This window comes from Arvicola amphibius, chromosome 17, assembly GCF_903992535.2.
Source record: "Arvicola amphibius chromosome 17, mArvAmp1.2, whole genome shotgun sequence".
Lineage (NCBI taxonomy): Eukaryota > Metazoa > Chordata > Mammalia > Rodentia > Cricetidae > Arvicola > Arvicola amphibius.
Genome location: NC_052063.2, coordinates 4,273,155 through 4,300,723, shown reverse-complemented (window position 1 = coordinate 4,300,723; position 27,569 = coordinate 4,273,155). Strand labels below are relative to the sequence as shown.

Sequence of the window (27,569 nt, the reverse complement as noted above, 5' to 3'; positions counted from 1 at the left end):
GAAATGCTATTTGAATGAGAAACTAGGGAGTGTGCCTTGGAAATCCAGACAATGAAGTCTTTCTCCGTGGAGGTGTAGGAAATGAAATTTGCAGTCAAGAGCACCAAAACTGACCTCTGCCTCGAGCCAAGGCAGTGCAAACAGGGAGGCACAGGAAAGGCAGATGAACGGACGGATTGGCAGCTTTGACAGCTCCGTTTTGAAAAGACTAAAATGGTGGTGCTCTGAGCATCCACCTCGACCATCCAGATTCAGACACGGCAATGCAGTTTCAGCCCGCCCGGCGGTTCCCAGAGTCAGCTCTGGATCTGGATCAGCCTTAAAACACGTTCTCTGTATGGTCGGTTAGAATCTGGAAAACAGTTCTGCTTTTCGGAAGAAAACTTCAGGAGGTTTGTTTCACTTCTTGGAACAAGAAGATGGCTTTTATGTCTGAATGAGAACACATCTTGATTACCTATAACAAAAATAGCAGAGTCTCAGACACTATTATTAAAATTTGTTACCATTAAAATAAAAATTGAAGCGTTAAGGGAACTACATGGATAATTGGTGAGAGGTAAGGCGTTCCTACAGTACTCAGGATTAGCCAGCCTTTCAGCTCAGCCCTCCGTCTCTTTAGAGCTCAGTTGCGGTTGACATACAAACCCTTGTGATGGCTTCAAAGGCACAGGTGATCCCGGGTACTCACCAGCTCTTCTTGGATTTTAGGAAGGTCATCAATACATGTTATGTGTGTGAATATTAGAGTGTTTGCACATTCATGAGTGTTAGGATTACGTAGACCCCAGGTCAACTTCAAGTGTCATTCCTTGGGAGTTGCCCATTCACCTTGGTTTTGTTGTTTTGTTTTGTTTTGTGAGACAGAGGCTCTCTCTGGCACTGGTGGCTTGTTGATAGCTAGGCTGACTGGTCAGTGAATCCCAGGGTTCTTCTCCCCAGTGCTGGAATTAGAAGCCTGTACAGCCACGCTCAGCTTTCTATGTAGGTTCTGGGGGGTCAAACTCAAGTATTCCTGTTTACCCAGTAGTTTACTGACTCCACCAACACCCTCATCCCAGTAGAGATATTTATGGTGAAAAAGTTACCGTCGTGGCCTGAGAAAACTCAGCAGCCGATGAAGCTTTATGAAGCCACACTATAAACTACTGTGTTGGATCTGAGTTACCTCACTCTGGCTGCTTTTTTTTTCTAGTTCCATCCATTTGCCTCATAAATTTCCTGATGTCATTGCTTTTAATAGCTGAGTAATATTCCATTGTGTAAATGTACCACACTCTCTTTCTGCATTCTTCAGTCAAGGGGCACCTAGATTGTTTCCAGGTTCTGGCTATTACAAATAAAGTTGCTATGAACATAGTTGAGCAAGTATCATTGTGGTTTAATTGAGCGTCCTTTTATATGCCAAGAGTAGTGTAACTGGGTCTTGAGGTAGACTGATTCCAGTTTTCTGAGAAACCACTGTACTGATTTCTGTAAGTGTCACCTCAGCCTGCCAAGCACTTGGACTCCAACTCCCAGCCTGCCCAGCCCTGACCCCTCTCACAGGGTATTTAGGCTCACGCTGGAAAAAAGGAACACGTGGTTTTGGGTTTGCCCTGTATGCTCCCTCTGTCTTCCCCCTGCCATGCTCCGGGCATCCCAGGATGCCATCTATTAAACACAGGAATTTTATTTGGTTTATTCTGGTCTGATTGGAATTCTTTGCACCTGCAGAGTGGCTCTGTTAGAAAATATTCCTAACAATTTCCAAAAGTGGCTGTATAAATTTTTACTCACACCAACAATGAAGGAGTGTTCTCCTTGCTCCACATCTTCTCCAATTTAAATGGTCATTTGTGGTTTTGGTCTTAGCCATTCTGACTGGTGGAAGATGGAATCTCAAAGTAGTGTTGATTTGCATTTTCCTGATGGCAAAGGACAATGGACATTTCTTTAAGTGTTTCTCTGGCATTTGAGAGTCTTCTCTGGAGTTTGATTTAATTTTGGTATGTAGTATCTATCAAGAAATTTTTCCATTTCTTTAAGATTTTTCAACTTTGTGAAGTACAGGTTTTTGAAGTATGACCTAATGATTCTCAGCACTTGTTGTTATGACCCCCATTTTGTTTCTGATTTTGTTGATTTGTATATCCTTCCTATGCTTTTAATTAGTTTGGATACAGGTTTATCTATCTTGCTGATTTTCTTAAAGAACCAATTCTTTGTTTCATTGAGTCTTTGTATTGTTCTCCTTGTTTCTATTTTTGTTGATTTCAGCCCCCAATTTGATAATTGCCTACTATCTACTCTTCTTGAGTGTTTTCTTCTTTTAGTTCTAGAACTTTCAGGTGTGCTATTAAGTTGCTAGTGTGAGATTGCTCCAAATTCTTTATGCAGGCACTTAGTGCTATGAATTTTTCTGTTAACATGCTTCTATAGTGTCTTCTATATATATAGTTTGGATATGTTGTGCATTCATTTTCATTGAATTCTAGGAAGTCTTTACTGTTTTCTTTTATTTCTGCCTTAACCCAGCAGTCATTCAGTAGAGAGTTGTTCAGTTTCCCTGGGTCTTTGGCTTTCTGTAGTTGGTGCTGTTGTTGAACTCCAACGCTAAGCCATGGTGATTAGATAAGATACCATAACTTCTGCTTTGGTGCACTGTTGCCACGTGCTTGCATGGCTCACATCCTAAGAACTCTGACTAGGGGCAATGAAGAAATGAAAAAAGGACAGACATATTAACAAGAAAGCTGAGATCAGGTGGTCTAGGCTCTCTGGCTGAGGAGTTGCCCCTGGAAGCTCATTGTATTTATTACAGATAGTTGAACACGGATGTGGGGCTATTGCATACCGCTGAAAAAGAAGTCAGGTTTAGCTGATTTCAATAGGAGCTGTTTCTGCAGAGAAGCAGTTCAGGCCTTACACATCAGCAGGGGAGGTGGGGGAAGGGGTCTCGAGGAGCTATGATAGACATTATCTGCACAAGCTGTCAACGTCTGCACTTGAACCAGAAGGGGTGGTTTTGCCATTTTCCTGAGCCTCGCTCTGAGAAGGCTTTGCCACACCCATGGGGTCAAGACATTGGAGTCCTTGACACAACTGTGGCCGTGTCAACAACACAACAAGACACTCAGGGTCTCACTGAGTCCCTATGCCTTCTCTAACAACGCAACAAGACACTCAGGGTCTCACTGAGTCCCCACACCTTCTCTAACAACGCAACAAGACACTCAGGGTCTCACTGAGTCCCCACACCTTCTCTAACCCTCTTTCCTTTCCTGTATTCTCTCCACTATAGCGACCACTTTCATTCTGTTCCTTCAGGAGACCAGCACTTTAGTTTAAAAAAAAAGGGGGTGAAAACGTGTCTGCTGCCTCTGCGTAACTTGCTTTACTTAACATAATGGCCCCTGACTTCATCCTCATTGCTAAAAATGACAGGGTTCTACTCATTTTAAGGGCTGTGTAATATTCTGTCTTGTTGATGTACCCACCCATTCACCCACAAGCTCTTGACTCCGTAGCTTGGCTGTAGGGAACAGAGCAGCAGTAAAGAAGAGGTTTCATGTACAATTTTTGATACAATTATTTCATTTCTTTTTGATAATACACCTAGTAGTGACATTCCTGGATCACACGGTAACTCTTACCTCGGGTTTTTGAGGTCATTATGTTTTGGGGTATCTATTTCTTCCAAGTTGAAAAATTCTCCACTAAAGGAGGGAGGGATGCTACTAATATTCAGGGAACTGCTTGAATTTTGTCTTATGGTGGGGGTTGCATGGGCAGAGGGAAGGTGCAACAGTACAGGGAAGGTGTGGGATCAAGACGGATGATGTGAAAAATACATAGAATGAATGAGTGAGTGAAAAATAAATAAATAAATAAATAAATAAATAAATAAATAAATAAGAAAGATTCGGTGAGCTACAGGAACCTGTGGGGCTGAGAAAGCTACAAGAGCTGAGACACAGACTTTCTTATGAGGAACTGCTTTTATGCCATGCTCTGAGGACGAGCATTTGTGGTGAATCGCCTGTGCTGATGTAGGATTTTCCTTGATGCAAGTTCCTCAAGTCACCCAAGTGCCTATAAAGAGCCTCCATAAAGCCTTGGGTTCAGCACACTAGACACAGGCAAATCATTTCTTTAATCTGTCACTGGGGTCCTGTATCAGCTGAATAGACATTTGTTCATATCGTGCTGTAAGCCACATAACAAGGGTCCTCTTGAAATTTATTTCTGCATAACAACATTCTATCATTTCCAGAGACCGAGGTCCTTAGAAGAAAGAGGGACATTTTGGAAAATCCAAATCAAGCATCTCTGTGTAGTGACTCTTGTGGTAGGAGATAAGATTTCATTAAGACCAAAGGTTACCAAGATAGGATTTGAGGGTTGTAAATGAGCCCAACCCATTTTCAGGAGGACATTCCCTTAGATAGAAAGCTATTTAGAAGTACGCAAAGCTTTACCAAGATCAGAATAAGACGAGCATCGATGTCCTTCACATTTCTGTTCCTCCTTATACACAGCACCCGTCGCATAACTCAATATGTCCACCTGCAGGAGAAAATTAGAAACGATGCAATTATGAATTAGGTGAAGCATGTTAATAATTTTCAAAGTTAATCCATTTATGGTGACCTGTCATTCACTTGTATAGCAATGCGCTTTCTGTAGTCCTGAAGAGATGGCATTGCTCTCAACTATTTAAAATATTATATAATAATTCATATGCCTCACAGTACTTGATCTTGGCACATTTCAAGATTTCTGCCAAAACATAGGAGATGCCCACCATGAGAGAAACACATTGAGAACCACTTTAAACAATTATTTACTGTTTGAAGAGATATAGTAGGAACAGAGGGGTAGAAAGACCTAACCTGGACTGTGTGATCATAAGCAAGGAGCCTCCCTCTCTGAGTTCCTGTCCTCCATTCTGTAGAAGGATTTCTACAGATGATTCAGACAATATAGGTGATACAGAAGGATTTCTGAAGATGGTTTCTACAGACTGTACCGAGGCAATAAGTACAAACTCTTCAGTGCGTCAGGGGATTGCTTCTGACTCTCTTCAGTGTCTCGGGTGTTAGCTCTGAACTCTTCAGTGCCGCGGGACAGAGGACTGAACCCTCTCCTCAATCTCCCAGTTCACCCTACCAAACAGCACTGTGAAGATCGACCACCTGGCTTACAGTAGACATCCCCCAAGGAAAGGTTCACGGGGATTGCCCAGGAAGTTTGGGGAGAAGAGCCACTTGGTCGTGGTGCATCTGGTTCCCCCTTTCTTCTCAAACCTCTTGTTCTCCCTATTTCTATCTCCCCTCAAACACTATAAAATATCCGGATACACTCCAATGTCAGAAAAGCTTTTGAACAGGCTGATGTCACCAGTTTGTCCTTCGGTGTTAATGTCTGTCCCTACGGATACATATCGTGTACAGTGAGTTCAAGATGTTTCTATAGCTCTCATCTTTGGTCGTTGTGTGACCTCACTGTGGTCTTGATCTGAACACACAGCATCCTGTGCTGTCTGTCGTAAAAATGCTGCCTGAAACAATCGGGCTGGGACCTGAGACTACTGTGGAGTCATGGATTGCTGTAGAAATGTACGGTAACAGTGTAATTACAGAAAACAAAGACAGCATTTTCCTACAGCCATTTCTCAGCATGTCTATATCAAATTAGGGGGGCTTTAGATGGTGTGGTGTTATTACCATCTTGATTTGGGTAGAAGGGGAGAGAGGGAAACTGGGGTTGGTATGTAAAATGAAAAGTAAATGTTTTAATAAAAATATTGTAAAAATGCTGTTTGAGCTGATGATTTGAATGTCATATTATTCAATAAATTTATCCATAAAATTAAGAATTTTCAGCCATTTCAGAAATGGCCCTTAACATCTTCTTCCATTCTGTACTAAGTATTTAAGCAAAGTGATAATATTCAGGATTATAAAACCAAAATATCACTTAATTCTGGAAATCTCTGAAGATGTATTTATTCTATAGTATCAAATATTCAGGCAAGATTTAATTCCTTCTATAAAATTAAAAATCGCATCTAGCTCACTAATATGCAGAACAGCTATCCTTTAATAAATGTTACAATGTATGTATAGCAATAAGTCATTTAAAAATAATTGTATGATTTGTTTTTATGAAATGTTTGACTTACATACCTGTCTACACCTTTGTAACCAAGGCCACATAAAAATGTCTTTGTTGCCGGGCGGTGGTGGCGCAAGCCTTTAATCCCAGCACTAGGGAGGCAGAGGCAGGTGGATCTCTGTGAGTTCGAGACCAGCCTGGTCTACAAGAGCTAGCTCCAGGACAGGCTCTAAAGCTGCAGAGAAACCCTGTCTCCAAAAAACCAAAAAAAAAAATGTCTTTGTTGCTTTATAAAGGGCTGCAAATGGAAACAATTTAAGAAGGCCTGAAGTAAACCATAGGTCAGCAAACTAGAAACTGCTGGCCAAATCTTGCTCATTGCCTTTTGCCTTTTGCCTTTTCTTGTGAATGATAGGTATCGGCACACACTCACATCTATTTATGTATTTTCTGAGGCTCCTTTCGCCCTACAACGATGGGTTGAGTATCTGTGTCACAGAGACAAATGACCTGCAGAGTCTGAGATACTGACTGCAGCATCCCTAACAGTAAGAGATTGTAGACTCAGCCGTGCATAAGTGTTAAGATTGTTGGTGATTTGTCTGTCTCTGTCAATAGAAGGGCTTTGGTCTGTGGTGTCAGAAAGCCAGGGTCTTGAGAGATCAGAGGCTAAGCCATTGCAGACACCAAGCATAAAAAGTAACTGATTGTCCAAGATGAGTCAGAGTAGAATGAGGTTGTACCCCTAAGTGATCCTGCTAGGCTCTCACACTTATTCACAGAATAAATTATTTTCTCAGCTAAGTCATAATTCAATTTTTTTTCAAAGAATTTCTCCAGGATAAATTTTGACTCTAATCAAATAGACTAAAATTCTCAAGAGGATGAATGACAGATCTTTTGAAATTTGTGCCACTTTTTCAAGTTTTTGTTTTTTGTTTTGTTTTTAATTTGATGGAGAAAACTCACAGTGAGCTAGCTGGAAGCAGTCTACACCAGAGCTCCCAAAGGACCGCAGCTGGGGTTGGGGGTCACCCTTGCTGTCGTTCAGCAGCTAGAGGGAAGAGGTTCCTAACAACCAAACAAGTGGTTGGAAATTGGGTTTAAAAGTTGGCCAAGAAACTTCTGGAAAATGTCTGGCATCCGTACAGATGTGAAGGGGAGGAGATGTGTAATTTCCTGGGATCTCCATAGTTTCTTAGGTATATGCCTCTGGGGGGATTTGGCAGTGGATTCTAGAAGCAGCCAAAGGGAATGATGAAGTCACTGACTTGGGCTAAGGGAGATGAGGCTCACGCTCCTTACAGCCATTCCTGAATCAAACCACAGGAGGCCCTTGGCTCGCACCTTCCCATTCCTTCTGCTTTCTCTCACTACCCTGCCCTGAGCAGCCAGCAAACTGAACTACTTAGGGTTACCCAAGACACCTGTGCACTCTTTCAAGGGGTCAAAGGGAATAAGATGAACTGCGTTCTTCTCTGGGATCAAATTCTAGGCTGCTATCTATCATCTGTGTAGCCTTGGACAAGACTCCCAGTCTCTCTGTGACTCTGCTTCTGCTTAATGAGAATAGTAACCTCACCTTCCTGACTGGCTGGTGGCATTTCAAGCGGCTTACACAGGTCAAGTGCTGAGGACATACCTGTGATGCCTCCTGGATATTCCACAGCTGTTTCTTAGTTTGCGGCATCCCTGGGCCGTCACCCAGGTGAGAAAGGAACGCTCCCCATCCTGTGCACCTGTGCCCACGCAAGGCCGTGCTGCGTTTCTTGTCTCTGGGTGCAATTTGAAAAAAAATCCTATCTTGTTTTCTGACTCCCACATTAGAGTGAGTTCTTTTAGAGCAAGAATTTGACCTTAAAAAATCTCAGTAGTCGGTGCACATTCAACATATATCAACACTTGAAGTTTGGGTTTTTAAATGAACGTGGAATGCTTGAGGGAATCAATACATGTCCAAATCAATATGGGATGGAGTAATACATCAACCATGGGTAATCAAATGTCTCATGCTTATTTTCCATCTAGTCACACCTGAGGGTGTATCTATGACGTTTATTTGTCTGACTTTACGGGTTCCGAGGAGCCCCTTTCTCAGATCTTTCACTTTCCTCTCTCAAACGTAAACAAATAAAAAATATTTCCCTGTGTAGATCTTGTACGGGCAACACAGCTCCTGTGAGCGCATGAGCAATGGAGACCCTATTTTAAGCCAGACCTCCCCAACTCTGGCTTTTACAACGTTTTCTATGCTAGATTTAGATACTCAGCATTATGTCATGGATGGGAGAGAGGTTCTTGAGTTCCCACTCCTAGCTGGGGTGCCATCGGCAGTTGGAAGAGGAAGAGTCAGATTTCTTCAGTTGTCCCCTGGCAACTCTCCTGTGCTGCAGGAGATGGCCCTATACCAGTATGTACATGGGCCACGTGAATTGGACTCAGTGGTTATAAAATTTAAAAAGTTGAAAAGAGGATATGAAATTGGAAGGGAGAGATGGGAGCAAATCCAGGAGAAATAGGAGGTGGGGGTTGGGGTGACTATGGTCCAAATATATATATATTTGCACTTTTATCTCCAAAAAGCCAATAACCCCAAACTCTCAGGTGAATTGAGAAACTCTGGACTGAAAAGCTGACAGGGTGAAAGCATCCCCTTCAGGATAGAATTAGGATCCAGGAAGTGCTGATAAGCAGGTTCACATGCCCACCTCCACTGATATTTACTTTACAGCCTTCAGACTGCAGGGGACCAGACCTGCATAGGAAATCAGGAAGTGTTGCATCTCCGAGGAGAAAGGTATCCTGGCAGCCAAGAGTCGAGAAATGCCACTAAGTGACACCATACAACAAGCCTCACAGAAGAGATTCATCTGGAAAGACACCAGAGGGTGGCAGCCTCTGCTCTGGAGAGAAGCAACAAAGAAATGAGCAAGAGGCAGGCTTATATTGGGGTTCTGAGGGGAGAGGGGGCCAAGCTTTCCAGGATGGCTTGAGAATGGAGGGATTTTGTGGCCTGGGGTTGTTGTTGTTGTTCATAATGATGATGATGATGAAGAAGAGAAGAAGAAGAGGAAGAGGAGGAGGAGGAGGAGGAGGAGGAGGAGGAGGAGGAGGAGAAGAAGAAGAAGAAGAAGAAGAAGAAGAAGAAGAAGAAGAAGAAGAAGAAGAAGAAGAAGAAGAAGAAGAAGAAGAAGAAGAAGAAGAAGTATGATGTAGGGCAGGTCCTGGCCACTCTCCCACCTCAGGAGTCCAGGGGCAGGGCTTAGCCCATCTCACCTTGAGGGGTTGACAGGATCTTGCACCCAAAAGATTCCATGTTCTACCCTATACATCCTCAAGCTCCCTGCACCTGGGCACACAACTCTCTCAGAGAGACCATTGCCATTCACTATCCTTCTGGAGGGTCCAGTTCCTCTTTCTTTTGTCTTCATATTGCCTCTCGCAATCCCAGTCTACAGTGCTTATCTGATGAAGAGTATCCCCGGAGACCCTGAAGTGTCTACCTGTTAACGAAGATGGGGGTCCTTGCTGTGTTTCTTCAACCAGGACACCAGATTGATACAGCTAGAGATAAATTCATGGAGCTCCCACACCATCCTGTCAGATCATACTGTCATACTGTAGAACAGCTGTGTCATCTTCTCAGACAGGAGTTCCGCTGTAGAGAACTGTAAGTTGAATTGCATGATGGGAGGCATCCAGGAATCTATTCTGCCCAGTGCATCCATCCTCCTCAGTCGTCTCTACTGTAAGACATCTCCAGGTTTTTCTTCTCAAGAGGGAGAAGTGAATGCGGTATGGGCCAGAGGCCAACAGGTAAGGGTTTTGCTTCTTGCTCCATCGCTAATCAGTAATCCTGGGCAAATCTCCTAGCTGTTCCAAGGCTCACTTCCCTCTTTCAGAAGTATTGAAGGTGAAATCATTGAAAGACTACAGGTTTCAAAACTAAAGTATCCCATTCGGTCATCCGTAGCTATGTATTATTATATGGATCCTAACAGCAATAACGATACTTCCAATCAAATATTTTATAAGTTAGGTGTGACTATGTAATCATTTGTTAATAGGGTCCCAAGAATTTGATCACACAACCAATACAGAAAGAGGACCCTTGATAAGTTATGGTTAATGAAGAACGTTAAGTTGGGAATATGAGTGTCTACCCTAGAGGGGTTTGAATCAGGGTGAACACTGATGGCCACTGAATATCTGGAAGGGAGCAGAGATAACGTTGTTTCCAAAATCTGGCACAAAAGTTCCCCCTGGGACTTGGCTTTTCATGGAAAACTATTGCACTGGTTACTGCGGTTTATGATTTTTTTTAAACCAAACATCACAGTGACCTTGAGGGCCTCAAAGGTCAGTTCTGACTCTGGTGAAGGGAGAAAAAGATCAGGGAAGAGAGAAGTAAGTGAATCCTTCCCTGCAAGGCTAGAAAGTCCAAGAGTCTATGGGAAACCTTGCCATGTTTCAGAGTTCAGGTCCATGTTGCAATCCTCTAATTAAGATAACATGCTGAGGATCAAAATATTGGAGCGTTACCACTGGAAATAGAAATGCCATAGCCCAACAGCACTCCCCCTAGAGATGAAGAAACGAAAGCATCTTGTCCAAAATTCACACATAGGTTTTAAGCGAATGCCATAATCCAAACCAACCTACTTCAAAGCTGTGGCACCAATGAGCCTCACAATTTCACATATATATTCTCCCGTGAGGGGCCAGCAGGGGTCCCTTCGGAAAAAGCCAACACCCAGTTGTTCTACTTGTAGCCCCTTGTCCCCTGAACATCCCGGTGTTTATCTGAAGGGTGACATTACATGGCGAGCAGGTATAAGGTGGGAAGCAGGCTGAAAATGGCACATTCGCTGGGCAGTAAGATGACACCAAGAAACAGCTGGGTCGAGTCTTTAGAACCCTGCTTAAGACAGGACGAAGTTTTAAAAAGTCCCGGCCAGCACTGGTCTTTGCACTTCCTCCCTGGATAGTCTTTGGGGGATTCAGTGATATATGGTGTAATAGGAAACATTTCTCCCTGGTCCCCTTTTCAATTGCTGCCTCCTGGCTTCTGCTTTGATTTCCCGCCCTGACTGCCTCTCACGATGGACTAAAAGCTGTTAAGGTTGAATAAACCTTCTCCTCCCTGAGTTGTTTCTGGCCATGGCCTTTGATCACAGCAATTGAAAGCAAACTAAGACATCCCTTTCTTTTCCAGCTAATCTTTGCCTGCAAAGTGGGGGCTCATCACAATGCTGGGGGTTGCATTGTTCAGTTTGGGGGTATCTGCACTGCAAGCTCTCTCTTGTATCTTAAGAGCTAGAATCCGGTGAACTAAGTGTCCTCATTCCTAACCGCCAGCATTATCTAGGTAGAATTTAGATTACAACCGGATCTACAATCTGCATGTAAATTAGGCTCACACAGGAAAGGGAAGGTGATAAGCCAACCTTCTCCAAGGCACAGAATGAGATTCCACGCACAGGTGTGGTTCCACAGTGGCCTCCTGGGTCTCCCCTGCTTCAGGTTCATGAATTTAACTGGCTTCCAGACGCTGGAGTGCCCAAATGTTTAATGACTCCAAGGCCAGCGGCCTTCTTCCTGACTTTCTCCTGAGCCTTTTCCATGATTTGTAAAGCGCGCTTCTCAGCTGCACACCCCTGTTTGCTCGAAAGGCTTTGCGTGGTTGTCATCGGCTGACAATGGAACATGTCTGCCACCAACCACTGTGTGACACTGGGCCAGAGACTTCTCCATCCTGGACTTTACGGGCAACTCTGTTCAATGGCAGTGAGAAACTTGGAGAAGAGGGCTTGTGAGTGTCCTACTGTTCATCTTTCATAAGCTTACGTTATTTCTCAAAGGTTGTGAGCAAGGAAAAGGGTAAGGGAAAATTAATATGTTATGCAGGGATGTGATCCTCTGAGAAGGAACAGAGGTTTGGGGTTTTTTTTGACATTGTTTTGGGGTGTGTGTGTGTGTGTGTATGTGTGTGTGTGTGTGTGTGTGTGTGTGTGTGTTAGCTGAGAGGCATCCAGGTCCTGCTAACAGGACAGACTTGATAGAGGCTTCTCTGCTGCTGTAGGCTTCTCTCAGAGAGAATACCGGTCCTACTGCCCCTCCTTCATGAAAGCCACCCTTACCTCACTCAGAATACCAAGAAAAATTCACATATATTGGCCCTACTTAAAAGGGGACCCAGCTGCCTCTTTCTGCTCCATGTCCTCTTGCATCCTGGTTAAAAGAAGCATCCACTTGGTTAAGGCTTTGTCCCTGGAGTTCTTAGGAAGGTGGCACCCCACCGCAATGCTAATGCATAGCAGTTACCAGCATCCGCTTTGCTCCAGAGGAGTTAAGATAGCTGCCTCAATGCTCCAAGTGTACCCAATCAGTGCCACAACTGTGCCCCGGGTTATTTCCAAAAGCCAAAGGCACACGCGTCATTTTGGTCATTTTGCCTGAGAGTATTCTCCATGGACGATCTGCTATCTGCTCACAGAAGCCCAGACATCCCAGAGAACTAATACCCTCAACCAACAGCTGGCAGGGTGGTGTCTAAAAAACGCTGGCACCCTTGCTTTTGGGTGAGGCAACTCAGTGGAGATGTGTATCTGTTCAGAGTGTGTGAACGCAGCTAGATCAGGTGGCCCGCATCAGCGACTGACTTGAGTCTCTGTGCCTTTACTGTCTTCTAGTTCCCCAGTCCCTTCTTCCAAACTAGGCGCCTACTCTTGGATTCCTGCCTCGGCCTCTGCTAGGAGGTAACTCAGCCAGGTACAGAGAGTTTATTGCATGTCTTTCCTTCTGTCAGTGGTTCGCGGTCAGAGACGGTGGGAGGCATGACAGGGAAAAAGAGAGAGGGTTGTGGAGTGAAAGCCGAGATCAGCCTTTGTCAAGGGCTATAGCAAGCAGCATGATAGCCCCAAGGAAATAAGAAAAATCTGTAAGAATAGAGAGCGGAATAAAAAAATGAGCCATGCCTTCAGTGTCCTCACACACAGAGTAGAGCATTCCACGTAGCAAGGACTCCGGAATGGAAAAAGGTGTGCAGATCTGCACTTGGGGTCATGTGTTGATTCAAACTTGCAGTCTGTTTGCTCAACAATTAAAATCATTTCTCTTGCTGGGCGGTGGTGGTGCACACCTTTAATCCCAGCACTTGGGAGGCAGAGGCTGGCGGATCTCTGTGAGTTCGAGGCCAGCCTGGTCTACAAGAGCTAGTTCCAGGACAGGCTCCAAAGCTACAGAGAAACCCTGTCTTGAAAAAAAAAAAAAAAAAAAACAAAGATAAATAAAAATAAAAAATAAAATAAAATCACTTCTCTCTTTGTGCTAGACCAGCAGTTTGAGAGGGGCTGGGGAGGAAATGTAAAGGGGACATAGGATCTGGAGCTAAGACGATTCCAGCCAAAAGGCCCAGAATGAATGTCCTTACTGGTATCCAGTACACCTCCTAACTGAGGTCCACTTGCCTGGAGGCTCTGTAAGGAGATCTTTGCTTGGCTCTGGAAGAGGTCGGCTGCACACTGTATTTTGCTCATTCCAAGCAAACAAGCAATAATGTAATGGCAGGAAGCCTCGTAAAATGGTTATTTCTATTCCCGGACTGCTCCGGGGTTCCATCTAATTTATAAACATTGTTTTATGAAAAATTGAGATCATTCTTGGAAGTGCCCACAGAGAGTGACCTTTGCTTGTTTTGGTGCGGTGTTTGTGTGTGAGTGTGTACACTGTTGCTGTTGCTAAGGAGGCAGTGGCCAGCTGGGTAATGGCTGCCTTTCCATCCTGCGCAGGTTCCTTCTTCAGGGAGGGCAAACCTGAAGCCCCTCACCCCAAACCTAGTGCTCCCAACAAAGACAGGAATGGAATCAGGTTCTGAAGACAGTGGCTGAATGTCTGAGGCAGGCTGGCCTTACAGTACCATGCATCCAGGTGCTTCTAATCATAGAAATCTTTCTCTTCTTCTTCTTCTTCTTCTTCTTCTTCTTCTTCTTCTTCTTCTTCTTCTTCTTCTTCTTCTTCTTCTTCTTCTTCTTCTTCTCCTCCTCCTCCTCCTCCTCCTCCTCCTCCTCCTCCTCCTCCTCCTCCTCCTCCTCCTCCTCTTCTTCTCTTCGTCTTCTTCTCCTTCTCCTTCTCCTCCTCCTCCTCCTTCTCCTCCTCCTTCTTCTTCTCTTTCTTCTTCTTCTGAGGGTTGGGTCACTGGCACCAAGCTGTCTGGTAGGATTTGCATTGAATTCTAGAACTCAGAGCTGCTAGTATATGTACAGGGTGGAGGAGTGAGCCTGGGACTGGGGAAAGCAGAGATCAGGTTGAAAGCAATCGTGGGACTGCCTGATCCCTTCTAAAAATGAGTAACAGTTGGAACAGAAAGACACAGAAATAAAAACTCATGAGCAGGGCTCACCTTTCAGCTCTGCCTCTTGGCTTGCTGGGTGGCCCTGGACCTATCGCTAAACCTCTATGTACCCCAGTTTTCTCCAGTGTCAGGAAAACACCTGCATCCACTAATCCTGCAAACATTCATCATGTGTGGAGGATACATAACAGCCAGCTTCGGTGGTCACTCGGCTCAGCTGCTTCCTTTATACAGAGGGTTCTTTGCTCAAGCATCTGCCCAGATCACTCCCTCCTTCCCTATGACTTTCTACTCAAATATCACCTCAGTCATCCCTGCTCACCCATGTTATAAAGAGCATCCTTTGTCTCCCCACTTCATTTCTTCCTGGCTCTTCTTGTTACCTGGAATTTGATCACACCTGTCTTTTTGTGTAACTACCGTGGTTTTATACCCCATCTTCCCTAATTAGAATTACTATGATTACTATGCTCAAAATGCTTTGTTTGTGTTCGTTGTTAAAGATTTTTTTTAACAACTTTAAAAAATGCACGTGTGCTTGCCTGAGTTAATGTATATCACTTGCATCAGGAGCCTGTGGAAGCCAGGAGAGGGCATCAGATCTTCCGCTGGAACTAGAGTTGCCTGAAGTCGTGACCCACTCTGTGGGTGCTGGGAGTCAAACCTAGGTCCCCTGTAAATTCTCCAAGTGCCCACAAATGCTGCGTCATTTCTCCAGTCCCAAAGACCGCTGTTTATCATAACACCGCAAGGTCCCCACTGATGCCAAACACTGCTATAGAGACCAAATATGTATTCAATAAATTGGTGTATAAGGATTCCCCCAAGTATGTTTTCTGTACTAATTTCAAAAATGAGAAAATCAAGTTCAGTTTAAAGGTTTGGCTAAGCTCGTGACGGGAAGAAAGCATATTTTCCTAATAGTCACAGGTGTCTCTGCTGAGGGGCCCCTCCTACCAGGCCTCCTACTTCCTGGGTCAAATTCCATCTCTTTCCCCCCACCTCTTCATGACATTAACTGGAACCCTAGAGCTACTCTAGAAGTGATTCTTTGGACTCTGGGATGATCTTTGCTTCTTTTTACGGGACTGAAGCCTCTCAGAGGGAAGCATCTCACTTCCACTCCTCTGGTGGCTCCGGAGGAGACTACAATGGGCTCCAAGGCTCCCCAGGGGTATTCCCGGAGTCAGCACATCTGTGTGACCCTCTCACAGAGCCAGATCACATGAGAACAAACTTGGAAAGCAAATTTCAAAAAGGATCGATGTCATTGGTCCCAGGGTTCCTTGGGTGGGGCCATGTGGGAAAGAAATTCTTTTTATTGATCTGGCCCAGAACCAAATAAACAGAAAAGTGAACTGACTGGTAGACAGAGACACAGTAGCAATGAAATACCAATGTCAATGGCAACTCTTCGTTGACTTCCAGACTATGCCGAAGCTTGATCATACAGTTTATGGCTCAAAGAGCTAAGACTGATGCCTGACTTGCTCACTGTGGATTCCTCAATACCCAGAAGAGTTCTGGGCATTGACATATTTAGGACATTCCGTAAGTCCCTATATACGTTGTTCTGAGAATTTTGGTCAGAAGAAAAAAAGGGAAGTCAAAGAATCCGAGAGAGTGCAGGTTTGGGTGACGGCAGTAGGTATTCCGAACTCTCGTCAAGAGAGCTTTTCTACCCCTATCGTTAGCTCCCCAGCCTTCACAGTTGTCTCCTGCCATCCACCAGAAGGAATTAGGCTCCTCTTCCAAGACAGTTCTGGAATATCCGACCCCACTGGATTGCATTGCCCAGCAAAGCATCTCTGCAGGTTGTGTCTCCATTTGAGGTCTATTGTTTTTTAAAAAAGAAACCAGTGTTCGTTTTATTATGTTCCCATTGTGCCAACAGTCTCACTGGATCAGTTCACGAGCTGATTAGAGACAAAACTGGCTCACTGAAGGGACGGGGGCAGAATCCATAAGTCACCAGCTACAACACTAAAACAGTAGGCAACGTTGTATAGGGCAGAATGCAGATTCCCTGGTACAATTGTGGTAGGGACAGTGAATCTGCACTTTAACAGCCATCCCAATGAGTCAGATTCAGATGGCTCAATGCCTTCCCACACACTGGGTACAGAGTCTCAGGCAGGAGCCAAGAGATGGCAATTATCACCAGGGATAGGATTCTGGGTAGCTGTAGGAATTCACACAATTACTTGACGTTCTTGCATAGGACTTTTTGCCTAGACTACAGGCACCTTGTTCAGGGCTTGTAAGTGGCACTCAGTGACCCCACATGCTTCTCAGGAAGGTATGGTGCTGTCTGTCATTTTGTGGGTGACACCTGGCATGTTTTTCAGTGAGCCCATCAACTCTATTGAGCATGGTAGTGTTAAGTTCAGCCACGTTTCCTATTTCAAATTAAATATAACTTACCCACAAATTAGTTGAATTGCAGCTGATTGTCTGATGTGCTGGTGTACAGGCATGTAGTTAAACATTAATAAGAATGTTAAGGTTATAGTGGGGTTTTTTTCCTCTATTTGCTTTGGAATTGATATATGTTTCTTCCCAAGTCTTAAGATATTTCTGTAGGATATAATGCATCTTCAGCCTTAGATAATATGCCTCTAGTTTTGCTAACAAATAAGATTGTTCTCTTTTGATCATGAGAGCAAGTTAGCAAACAACTGAAACTAGCCAGCGGTGATCTTAACAGGATTATAAACATCTTGGCTTCTAGCCGGTTGTACATAATCTCCTTTATCATGTTTGCATTACCTGCCTGTCTCTGGGATTATTAGCCACTATATATCATGAGAGAAATATCTGATAGCCCACAGCTTCCACTCATACTGTTTTATAAATAGAAACTCCCATGCCTACAAACCACAGCTCAACAAATCCATTTGGCTGATAAACCTAAACTATACAGTTGGCTTTATTAGAACAATTAAGAACATCCATTAATGGATTAGCAAAGATGGCTCCTGCCCCTGAGCCTGAAGACCTAAATTCAATCCCCTGGACCTACATGAAGGAACAGAAGAACCAAATCTCCTAAATTTTTCTCTGATTAGACAAAAGTACTTTTGTAGACAAAAGTACAGCGGCATGCAGCACACACACACACACACACACACACACACACACACACAGAGAATAGATATTACAAAAACAAATGATTCAGTGTGATAGAGAAAAGTTTTGATTAGAAACTAGATTTAATTTCACCCATTTAATGATACCAAAAGCGTAGACACACAGAACAATGAGTTTTTGAAGCTTCAGGGTATATTATCAAGAAAAAATTGTATGAAGAATGCATCTATAATAGTTTCAGAAACATTAAAACAAATTCTATGTAAATAAATGACTCAGTGAATAGACTATGTTAATAAGTAGAAAATATTATGGGTTGTATAATTTACTTTTGATATGACTATTATTTAGAAAATATTGAATAAAATAAAACACAAAATTGTTTTGTAAACAAGCTCTAGCCTTGCTTTCTGATTTAGTTTCCTCCTATGCAGGCACTATAGTTAGGTACCTGGCTGTGCAGTTCTGTGTACGGTAATTCCTGGGTTATCTGTGCCATAGCCTCACAAGGCTTTGTTTCACTCTTGAGACGTCAGAACACCAGCACACTTTACCCAGTTACCTCATGAAGACTGAAATCACGTCATCTGAAATCCCCAGGGTCATGCCTGAATGCCGGGTGTTTTTTCAAGTAGCTGCCTAATGACGATAGAGGGAAATGGATAGATTTTTAACGCTAATAGACAATCTAAAAAGAGCATCTTAGGAGAGAAAGACACAGCAGTCCGAGCAGAGCAGACTTGGCATTTGCTCTTGTCTACCTAGCATCCTGACAGGAGATAATGAACAGTGTACGGGTTGTGTAGGGGCTTTTTTACGTGCATTATGATGTATTGAACGTGTGACATCAGTGCTCATGGTTTGAGCATAACCCGAATCACGCTGCACCAATCAATGCACTGGCATAAATCCCTCTCAGGACAGATGGCTCCTCCATGGTGCTATGCAACAGCCTCTAGCTGAGTTCTGGCTTGGCTTTATCCTTGTCTACCAACCAGGATGAAAGCCAACTGTCTACCAACCAGGATGAAAGCCAACTGTCTACCAACCAGGATGAAAGCCAACTGTCTACCAACCAGGATGAAAGCCAACAACGTGTAAACATATTTTGTGTCTCCTGTGAAAAAGAACGATGCAGTCGCTGAGACGAAAACTTTTTCTTGTACCCGCTTCTTTGTCTTTCAGAAGACAGCTCTCAAAGGATGATCTTCCAACCCTTTTATACAGGATGCAGGCAAATGTTATATGTTTTTTGTTATTTATGTTAAAATTTAATTATTATTTCAAAACGCTGTTCAGTTTTCAAGCTTTGGCACAGATTTCTCCAGGACGCTGTACTGAGGTGCCTAGCTGGCTTCCTAGTCTTAGACCTGCGGGCCAACATTTTTAGCTAAATTTTGGAGAAGGAAGACAGAAGTTAGCGTCACTTCATAGAAGCAATTTTTGAAGTGCTGTCCTTTAAACACCAATACTTTGTACTGATCAGAAGGACTAAGGAGTTCCCAAGCAAGCACATCAGGAAACGTTCTCAAATCCCTGTCCCGGGGTCTCCATTGTCATATAGTGTGTGATCAGGGTATGATGGTTAAACATGCAAGTCCTGGAGTAGAAGGTTTAAATTTGAAACTAAGCCATTGCTTCTAAGGCCTGTGCTTCTGTTTCCTCCTGTGTAGAACATGCGTATCACCATGGAGATGCGCTAGGTCAATACAGGTAAAACACTTAGCAGAGGAGCCTGCTGAGCTGGGGGATGTTCCGTGATCCAATTTATCTTCCAACCGACTCATAAAACAATAACGTTGCACACACCGATGGAACACCATGTGGTGTTGCTGTGCCCGTATTCATTGTGTGATGTTCAAATCAAGTTGAAAATGTCTCCTTCAATAATTACATCATCATAGGGAAAGCCCTTAAACTCCTTCTTTTGTACCATGAAAGTATATTAAATGTTTTTGAGATGTCCTGCTTAAACCTGCTTAAAAACCACAACTTCCAACCTCACCTGACTTTGCAATTGTCTTTTTCCTGTGTAGTTCTTCAGACTACTCCATGTCGATACTTTGGGAAACAGAATGTATTTGAAAGCCAGGAGCTCAAGAAGCAAATGGGTTGGTTCCTCTGAGGTCCTTTCCTACGCAAGGGTTTGCTGCCCCCAACTGGACAGAAAACAGAGCGGTGTTCGCAGGTGAGTGAGGACATGAAACTAACCATTGATGTTTGTGGTTATGCTGTGTTTTTAAGCAATTCCCAAAGCGTCCCTTAACAAAATATCAGGTACAAAATTTCACACTGCAGGCAGAGGGTTCATCCAGAGATCAAATCCTAGATCAATCTCCCAAAAACACTATTCTTCATAGCTGTGGTTTCTGCATAGAAGTGTGTGTACCGAAGGTATATTGATAGATGATCAATACATGTTTACAGAATAAACAGCTGGCAAGTGGTTTCCTGACAAAGAGGGACAGAAAGTGCTGGAAGCTCAAGAAACTGCTCTGGACTCATGTGACCCTCCAGGAACTCTGACCACGACCCTTTCCTCTGGGCAGGGCCAGCACTTAGTGAAGGAGGACCAAAGATCCAGCCACCTCGGCAGCATCCTCTGCCCTCTGCTATGTCAGAGACTCCTAAAGCCAGTTGGGGAAGGATGTTAGGGACCATGTGTTGCGTCCCCTGGCTACAGTCTGGACACACAATGACAGAGAGAGGGCTCTCTGATGGGCACTGCACTGAGACCTTCATAAACATCTCCTAGCCTAGTGCTCATAACGATCTAGGTTCTAGTCTCTGGCATCGTCTCCAGTCTCCGCATGCTGACACTAAGACTTGGGACTTCCGAGTGACCTGCCTGAAGCCACGTCATCCATAAGTAGACTCAGAGAGTCATCTGAGACAGGATGATCTCAGAGCCCCATGCTTGACACCTCTGTCACATTACCTCAAAATGCGGTAAAGGACGGTGGAAAAAGGAGCCGCAGGCTCTGGGGGCCAAGACAACTGGTGGGTGGAACTGATTAGTCAGCAAGGCAACTGGTCCGATGGGTTTTAGGCATGTGGCATATGTTAAAGATGGAGGGGTGTCTTATGGACCAAAGGGTCTCGACTCTAACGCCCTATGATTCTAGCTGCTTTCCAAAAACAAAAAAAAAAGAAAAGAAAAACCCTATGCCTGGACATCCCTGAAAGAAATTCTGGATTAATTGCTCTGGGTGGAGTCTTGGCATCAAGTTTTAAAGTTCCCAATGCAACTCTAATGTGTAGTGAGTGGTGAACCAGCCGTATGGCCTCTCCTTGCCCCTGAAGGTGCCTCTTAGTCACATGGCTTCTTGGAATCCTTTAAGGACTGGTTTTGTTTATCTTGGCATTTGGCTCGCAACTAATTAGATGATCCTCACAGGCCAGGCAATAACACATTGTGTAAATTCTGAGTTGGGACACCACTTTGCATAGAAACATGAGACTTCTCGAGGAGAAGGATATTTTTTCTCTCTTTCTAACCGTAGTCAAGTTTCCTTTGGAAAAAAGCAGCATCCAAGTATCTTTTTTTTTCCTGCTAATTATATATTGAAAAAAATTGTCTTGAAACATTGTGAGGCGGCCAACGCCATTCAGTAAATTACACCATGTAACTGGCTCGGGCCTCATTAAGCTCACCCCCCTTGGCCTTATCGAGGGAACGGCCACTTCCCTCCGCAAACCCTCCTGGGAGCAGATTTCTTCAGTTTTCTCTGAAAGGTCAGGGTACCCGCCTTTCCCTGAATCCCTCGTCAAGTAGTGATGGCTCAGCCACTTGTTATCTTCTTGTGTTGTTCCCAAGGGGATTTGTACTTACAAATTAAAGATGTCTGCAGTTTCAGATAGTTTATATTTGGAAAGGAAACAAAATAACTTTATCTCTAACAATTGCACTCCCAGTGAATTCTGCTGGCCCTTCCACAGAGCCTTCCCCTTCTGCCTACCAAGTCATGAGTTTATGTACGAACCCTCTTCCTCCTCTGCACACGGCATGTGCTCAGCACCCATTGGTGCCAATGCCATCAAGATTAAGTCTCAATACTGAACATCTATGACCCAAATACAAGATCACCCACATATGTAAAAGAAACATTACTAAAGCTTAAATCACACATCAAACCTCACACACTAATAGTAGGAGACTTCAACACCCCACTCTTCCCAATGGACAGTGCATGTGGCTTGTTTCCAGATACTTCCTAATACAATACAGAAGCTTCCTTTTGTAGTGAGTGGTGGATGCAGAGACTCATAACCAGTCAAGGTGCTGAGTATGAGTAAATGTGAGCGCTCAGCTATGAATGGGTTTTCTAGCCCAACCTCCCCCTAGCTGAAGCTTAGGGAATATAACAGAAGAGGATGGAGAAAGGATCTAAGAGTCAGAGAATGGGGCACTATCTACTTTCCTTCTGTGTCTGAGATAAGACATTCTGACCCAAAGCAGCCTGGACAGGGCAGAGTTAATCCCAGTTTGCACTTCGAGGAAATCAGTCATTGAGAGTATCTACTGTAGGGACGTAGGCAGGAACTCACCACAGAACCAGCCGAGTAACGCTGCTCTCCATTTTACTTGGCTAGCCTTCTCATACAACCCAGGTTCACCCGCCTAGGGCTCTACCCTCCTCTGCCAATTAGCAATCAACACAATATCCCACAGGCAGGTTCACAGGCCTATCTGATGGAGACTCGCTCTTCCCAGGCGATGCTGGGCTGTGTCAAGTTGTCAAAAAACTACTACATAGGATAGGAGAGCTGTAAAATGCTGCCTTCTGAACATGATGTAGCCACTGCACACAGCAACTCATGGCAGCTACTGTTACCCACACAAGACCCGGACAAGATCAAGCCAATCCAAACTGCAGCACAGATGGGGAGAGAGCCCTTGAGGTATCGGCCCTAGTGATGATTTATTGGTAGTTGATGGCTGCTCAGAGCGGGATAGTCACTTTCCTTTGGAGATGTGGCTGCTGGTAGGTCGTCCATGCTCCAGTAGATGGCTCCATACCTGTGCACATACGGGTAGTGCTAATTGGAGTCGGGGTATTTTTAGCAACAATAAAAAAAAAGGACTTGAGTTAGGAAGTTGACAGGGTTGAGGGCACTAGAAGGGGTTGGGGGAAGGTAGTGACTAAGACCAAAATGCATTGTATAAATATGTGAGATTTTCAAAGAATAAATGAGAATATTAATTTTCAAAGAAAGGAAAGGGACTAGAAGACTGTGACGAGATTCCAGTGGCTGCTGAAGCGTGGGTATTGAGAAGATCGACATCAAATTACAGGCCCTCTTCCACACACAGGTGGGTGGGGAGAGACAAGATGGGAAAGAAGAGGGAAAAGAAGAGGGGCTCTGTCGATTCTAGTGAGCTCAGCTCCATCCTTCCCCAGTTAGATTGGTTTAATCAGTGAGCGCCAGGTTCAGTGAGAGACCCTGTCTCAGAAAATGGGGTGGCGAGCCATTGAAGAAAGCATTCAACATTGACCTCTTGCCTTGTATGTATCTATTACATATACACGCATACAAAAACAGGGACACAAACATAAAAAAAACCTGTCTGTCTATCTATCTATCATCTATCTATCTGTCTGTCTGTCTGTCTGTCTGTCTGTCTGTCTGTCTGTCTGTCTGTCTATCTATCTATCTATCATCTAGCTAGCTAGCTAGCTAGGTAGGTAGCTAGCTATCATCTATCTATATCTTTGTCTCTATATCCCAGTTGAGTGGAGGACTCTGATGCATCTCTCTACCATCTTTTCCTTTCTTGGAAATGAGCAAGACCACAAAGGAAGCAGGCCTCGCCTCTTTTCCCCAAGCCATCCCACCACCCCATCACCCCCACCCCCAAGAAAAAGCAGTGACTTGGTCTCTCATATCTCCAGTGCTGTAGCTGCTTTATCTGTTGGATGTCCCAGTCGAATGTCACTTGTCCTAGGAGGATATGGAAACTGAGCTCCAGACAACTGTGAACGTTGTCCTTTTTGAGCTCTTTGGCTTTGGACCATCGCGGGCCTCCTAGCTCAAGGCTGGATTGGAGTAACTCAGGAAACACCTGGTGGTGGGTGGGAAGTTCTGTAGCTAGCCAAAGACAGATCCATCAGCATGATGTTTATTCTAGGGATTAGAACCAGAGACTGATTCCTAGTACAAGGACCAGGGAGTGGGAGCTGTCCATGGTCCTGGCCAGCATTGCCCAGTAGGTGTTTAAGACCCTGGTCAACCCCACCTTATGCAACCTCTGGATGGAATTTGGAGCTGCAGCACTTGGTCCTTTGCATGCTGTATAATCAGATTCTTTTCTTGCCTTTTAGTTGAGCTCTTTATGTGTTTTGGCTATAATATATGCATACGTATACACACAGGCACACACACGCACACATTTGTATGTTTAAAAAATATTTTTATTCCGCAGATTGCCTTTCCACTCTGTTGACTGTATTGTTACATTTTTAATTGCTTTTTCATATAAGATATGAACTAAAATCCCAACTGTATTCTTTTGTATATCCATAATTAGCTTCTCCACTGCTAGTTTTAAAAGTTTGTGTTTCCCCACCTTGGAACATCTGTGGCACATTTGTCAAGAATCAACTGATCATAAATGTAGATTTATTGCTGGGATCTCTATTCTGTCCCATTTTTCTAGATGTCTTCTTTACATGATAATATCATGGTGTTTTGATTATAGGGCGTTATGAGATCAAGTAGTGTAATGCCTCGAGCTTTATTCTTTTTCCTCAAGGTTTCCTTAGCTAATAATGGGCTTTAAGGAGTCTGGGTGAATTGTAGGATTTATTTTTCTAATTCTGCTAAAAGATCAGCGGCGTTTGACAAGAATTTCATTACATCCACTAATCACTTATGATTAGATGAGCTTTTCAAATTAATTTTTTGTTGATTTCATGCAATGTGCTGCAATCACATTCATCCCCACTCTCCTCTCCATGACTTCTTCCTGATCCAGCTCCGCCTCCTCCCCCACCCCTCCAAACTTCAAGTTCTCTTCATTCTTTTCAGCACCCACACCAAGTCCATTTGTGCTACCCATATAGTTTGGCTGTGGAGGAGGAAAACAAGGACTTTTGAGCAATATTAGTTCTTGCAATCCCTGAACATAGAGCATCTCTCTCCCAGTGCTTTCTTCCATTTCTTTCATCCTAGATTGCAGGACAGAGAGGTGTCTTGGTGAGTAAAGTTCTTGCCTTGCAGACATGAGGACTGACCGCCACAACTCAAGCGAAAGGTCAGGAGCAATTTCACCCATGTGTAATCCCAGCACAAAAGAGACCAGAGAATCATGGGCTACTTGGCCAACCATTATACACCAACACTGGGCTCCAGGTTCAAGGAGAGACTCTGCCTCAAAGAATAAGGTGGGGAACACTGATTTCTGACCTTCAGATGAATAACCACAGGCACACACATCTGCACATGTATATACTGCCCACCCATAAACACACACATGCATGCATCCATGACATATGCACACAGACCCCAATAAAATAAATAAATAAGTGAATGTGAAAGAAAGGATAACCTGGGGATGCTCCTGAGCACCTTGTGATTCTAAATGGGAAGAGAGAGGGGAGAGCTCCAGGTTAATGCTGATGTACAGCTGGTCTGAGACGCACCACAAAAATCCCCTAAGATGTAACTGCTTCCAAAATCAATTGTGCGCTGTGTAAGAACTTTAAATCACATCTTAAAAGACAAAGACAGCCCCCACTGCATCTCATATGTTACATGTATTCATGAAAAATTCATAACCAATAAAAACCAAAGTCTGTTGATGCTCCACAACTGACTTCAGTGATCATAAAGATACAAGCACTGGGCTGGGTCCCCAAGTCCCGAGTTTGTGTCACAAGATTTTCCAGCTAATGGATTTCTAAGGCAGCGAGAAAAATATTTAATTCAAAAAGCATTTGGAACTTTAAAATTTCGTAACATTGACATTTTTCTCCAGCATAAATAAAAGCCTCACTTTTCTAGTGGATTTACTATTTTTAAATGTGTCCAGCTATTCTTCCAATGTTTACTCTATTATCCCCAGCTAATATCTGCTGGATCACAAGTGCTTTCAAACTATTTTTCAAACATACTTGAAAAGTAACATGAAAATGATGTCAGCAGCTGTGGGATGGGGATTGGGTGCGCAGGTCTACAGTCTGCAGAACACTATACATAAATAAAGCACACATAATGTTTTACATAATGTTTTAATAATGATTTAAAGCTTTATTGCTTATAACTATCTTGAGAAGTCTCAAATCAGAGGAGATTTACACAGGCAGAATAATGAAGCCGTTCTCAGAGCCATAGTGAATGAACACAGAAGCATAGATCTCAATCTATGAGATCTGTACTGAACCAAATGATTCATCCCTGAGGACAGTCTACTTAGTCGTGTGTGTGTGTGTGTGTGTGTGTGTGTGTGTGTGTATTCCATTAGGGCTTACCTGGGAGATAAAAACAAACAGATAAAGCCTGAATGTTAAGGGTAACAAATTTTGATGAATATTGAAAGGAGGTGAGAAATTACATTTTAAACTAAATTGAAGGTATAAGATGTCTAAATCATAAAGATGACTCTGAAACATTGACCCCTGGTAGGTTTTAATATACTTTCATTTAAGAGAAGTTAGATTTATTTGGTGATGCCCCACTGTATAAGAAGTAATAAAAGCCAACATTTCAAATCAAGGTTGTTCTTGTTAGATGGAAAGAAGCAGTCACTATATTTCTATCAACAGATTTTTGGTTGATCTCTCAAGTTCTACACATGACGTCATTTCCTGTTCATGACTTTATTTTCTGCAGGGCACCGCAGAGGATTCCAACCTCACCTGTGAAGAAGAACGGCACATAGGTGAGTCACTCGTTAATAGATGCAAAGCCCAGTAGGGTCACTGGGGCGGATCACCCTAAACTTCAGAGCAATTGCCGATTAGCTACAGAGACAACACTGTCCCAGGTCTGGTGTGTAATGAGTTCTAGAGTTGTCTATATGATTTGCCCCACCCTTCACAAGTTGTTTCCTGGAGCAAGAGGGGTTTGTCTAAGCAACAGGTTTTCCAAGCAAATGCCCAGGGCTGTGTGCTCTTTTTGACACATCTATCCATAATAGCTTCAAAACTCCAAGCTGTTAAACCTAAAGGAATGAGGTTCATTTAAGTCCCCCATGTCAGAATCACCTGAGGTCCAAAGCCTCACAAATTGAGGAAATTTAGCTTGGTACTACAACTCAGGGCTATCATTTTTTTTTTTCAGAACTTGGGATGATTTGAATAGAGATGGCCCCCATAGGCTCAAATATTTGAATGAGTGGTCATTGGGGAGTGGCTCTACTTGAGAAGGATTAGAAGGTGTGGCCTTGTTGGAGGAAGTATGTCACTAGTAGTGGGTGTTGAGGTTTCAGAAGCCCAAGCCAAGCCCATTGGCTCACTCTCTTTTCCTACTGCCTGTGGATCTGGGTATAGAACTCTCAGCTACTTCTCCAGCACTGTGCCTGCCTGCCTGCCACTGTGCCCATTATACTGATAATAGACATGAAAACCTAATTGTAAATTAGATGCATAATGAATCCATGGTGGTTTTGTAGTGCTAGCCTGTGTCATGTGATGCCATTTGACTGCAGTTTTGGTTCTGGACACACAGATGCACACACTCTGCCTGAAACAGCTGGGCTTATATATGAGGCCATTACATATTATGAATTTTAGTGTTCTAGGGGTGTATACAAAGTTTCTTCTGCTCTTAACGAAATATGATTTAATTATAGAAAACAACTTTTGGTGATTCCCTGTAGGCATTCCTCACCCATTCATTCAAAAGCTCCTAAGTGATGTGGGAAGTCCTTCTGTATATGTGTTGCTTTTATTGGTTAATGAATAAAGAAGCTGCTTTGGCCTGTGATAGGACAGAATAGAGCTAGGTGGGAAAACTAAAGTGAATGCTGGGAGAAAGTAGGTGGAGTTGTAGCCAGGGAAGAGACAGATACCAGAACTTTGCCCAG

At 43.6% G+C, this 27,569-nt stretch overlaps 1 protein-coding gene and 1 long non-coding RNA gene across 2 annotated transcripts in view; one reads left to right on the top strand and one right to left on the bottom strand.

The window, feature by feature from the left end:
* LOC119803278 overlaps positions 1 to 19,712 on the top strand; it is a 132,546-nt gene extending 112,834 nt beyond the window's left edge. Inside the window, exon 4 of the long non-coding RNA XR_005283618.1 lies at positions 19,579 to 19,712. This is a non-coding gene — a long non-coding RNA (uncharacterized LOC119803278). The remainder of the gene's footprint in view (positions 1 to 19,578) is intronic.
* A 6,045-nt stretch (positions 19,713 to 25,757) lies between these two features.
* Pah (phenylalanine hydroxylase) overlaps positions 25,758 to 27,569 on the bottom strand; it is a 54,104-nt gene continuing 52,292 nt past the window's right edge. Inside the window, 1 exon segment of the mRNA XM_038315156.1 lies at positions 25,758 to 26,400. Coding sequence (XP_038171084.1) covers positions 26,354 to 26,400 — 47 coding nt within the window. The 3' untranslated portion in view covers positions 25,758 to 26,353.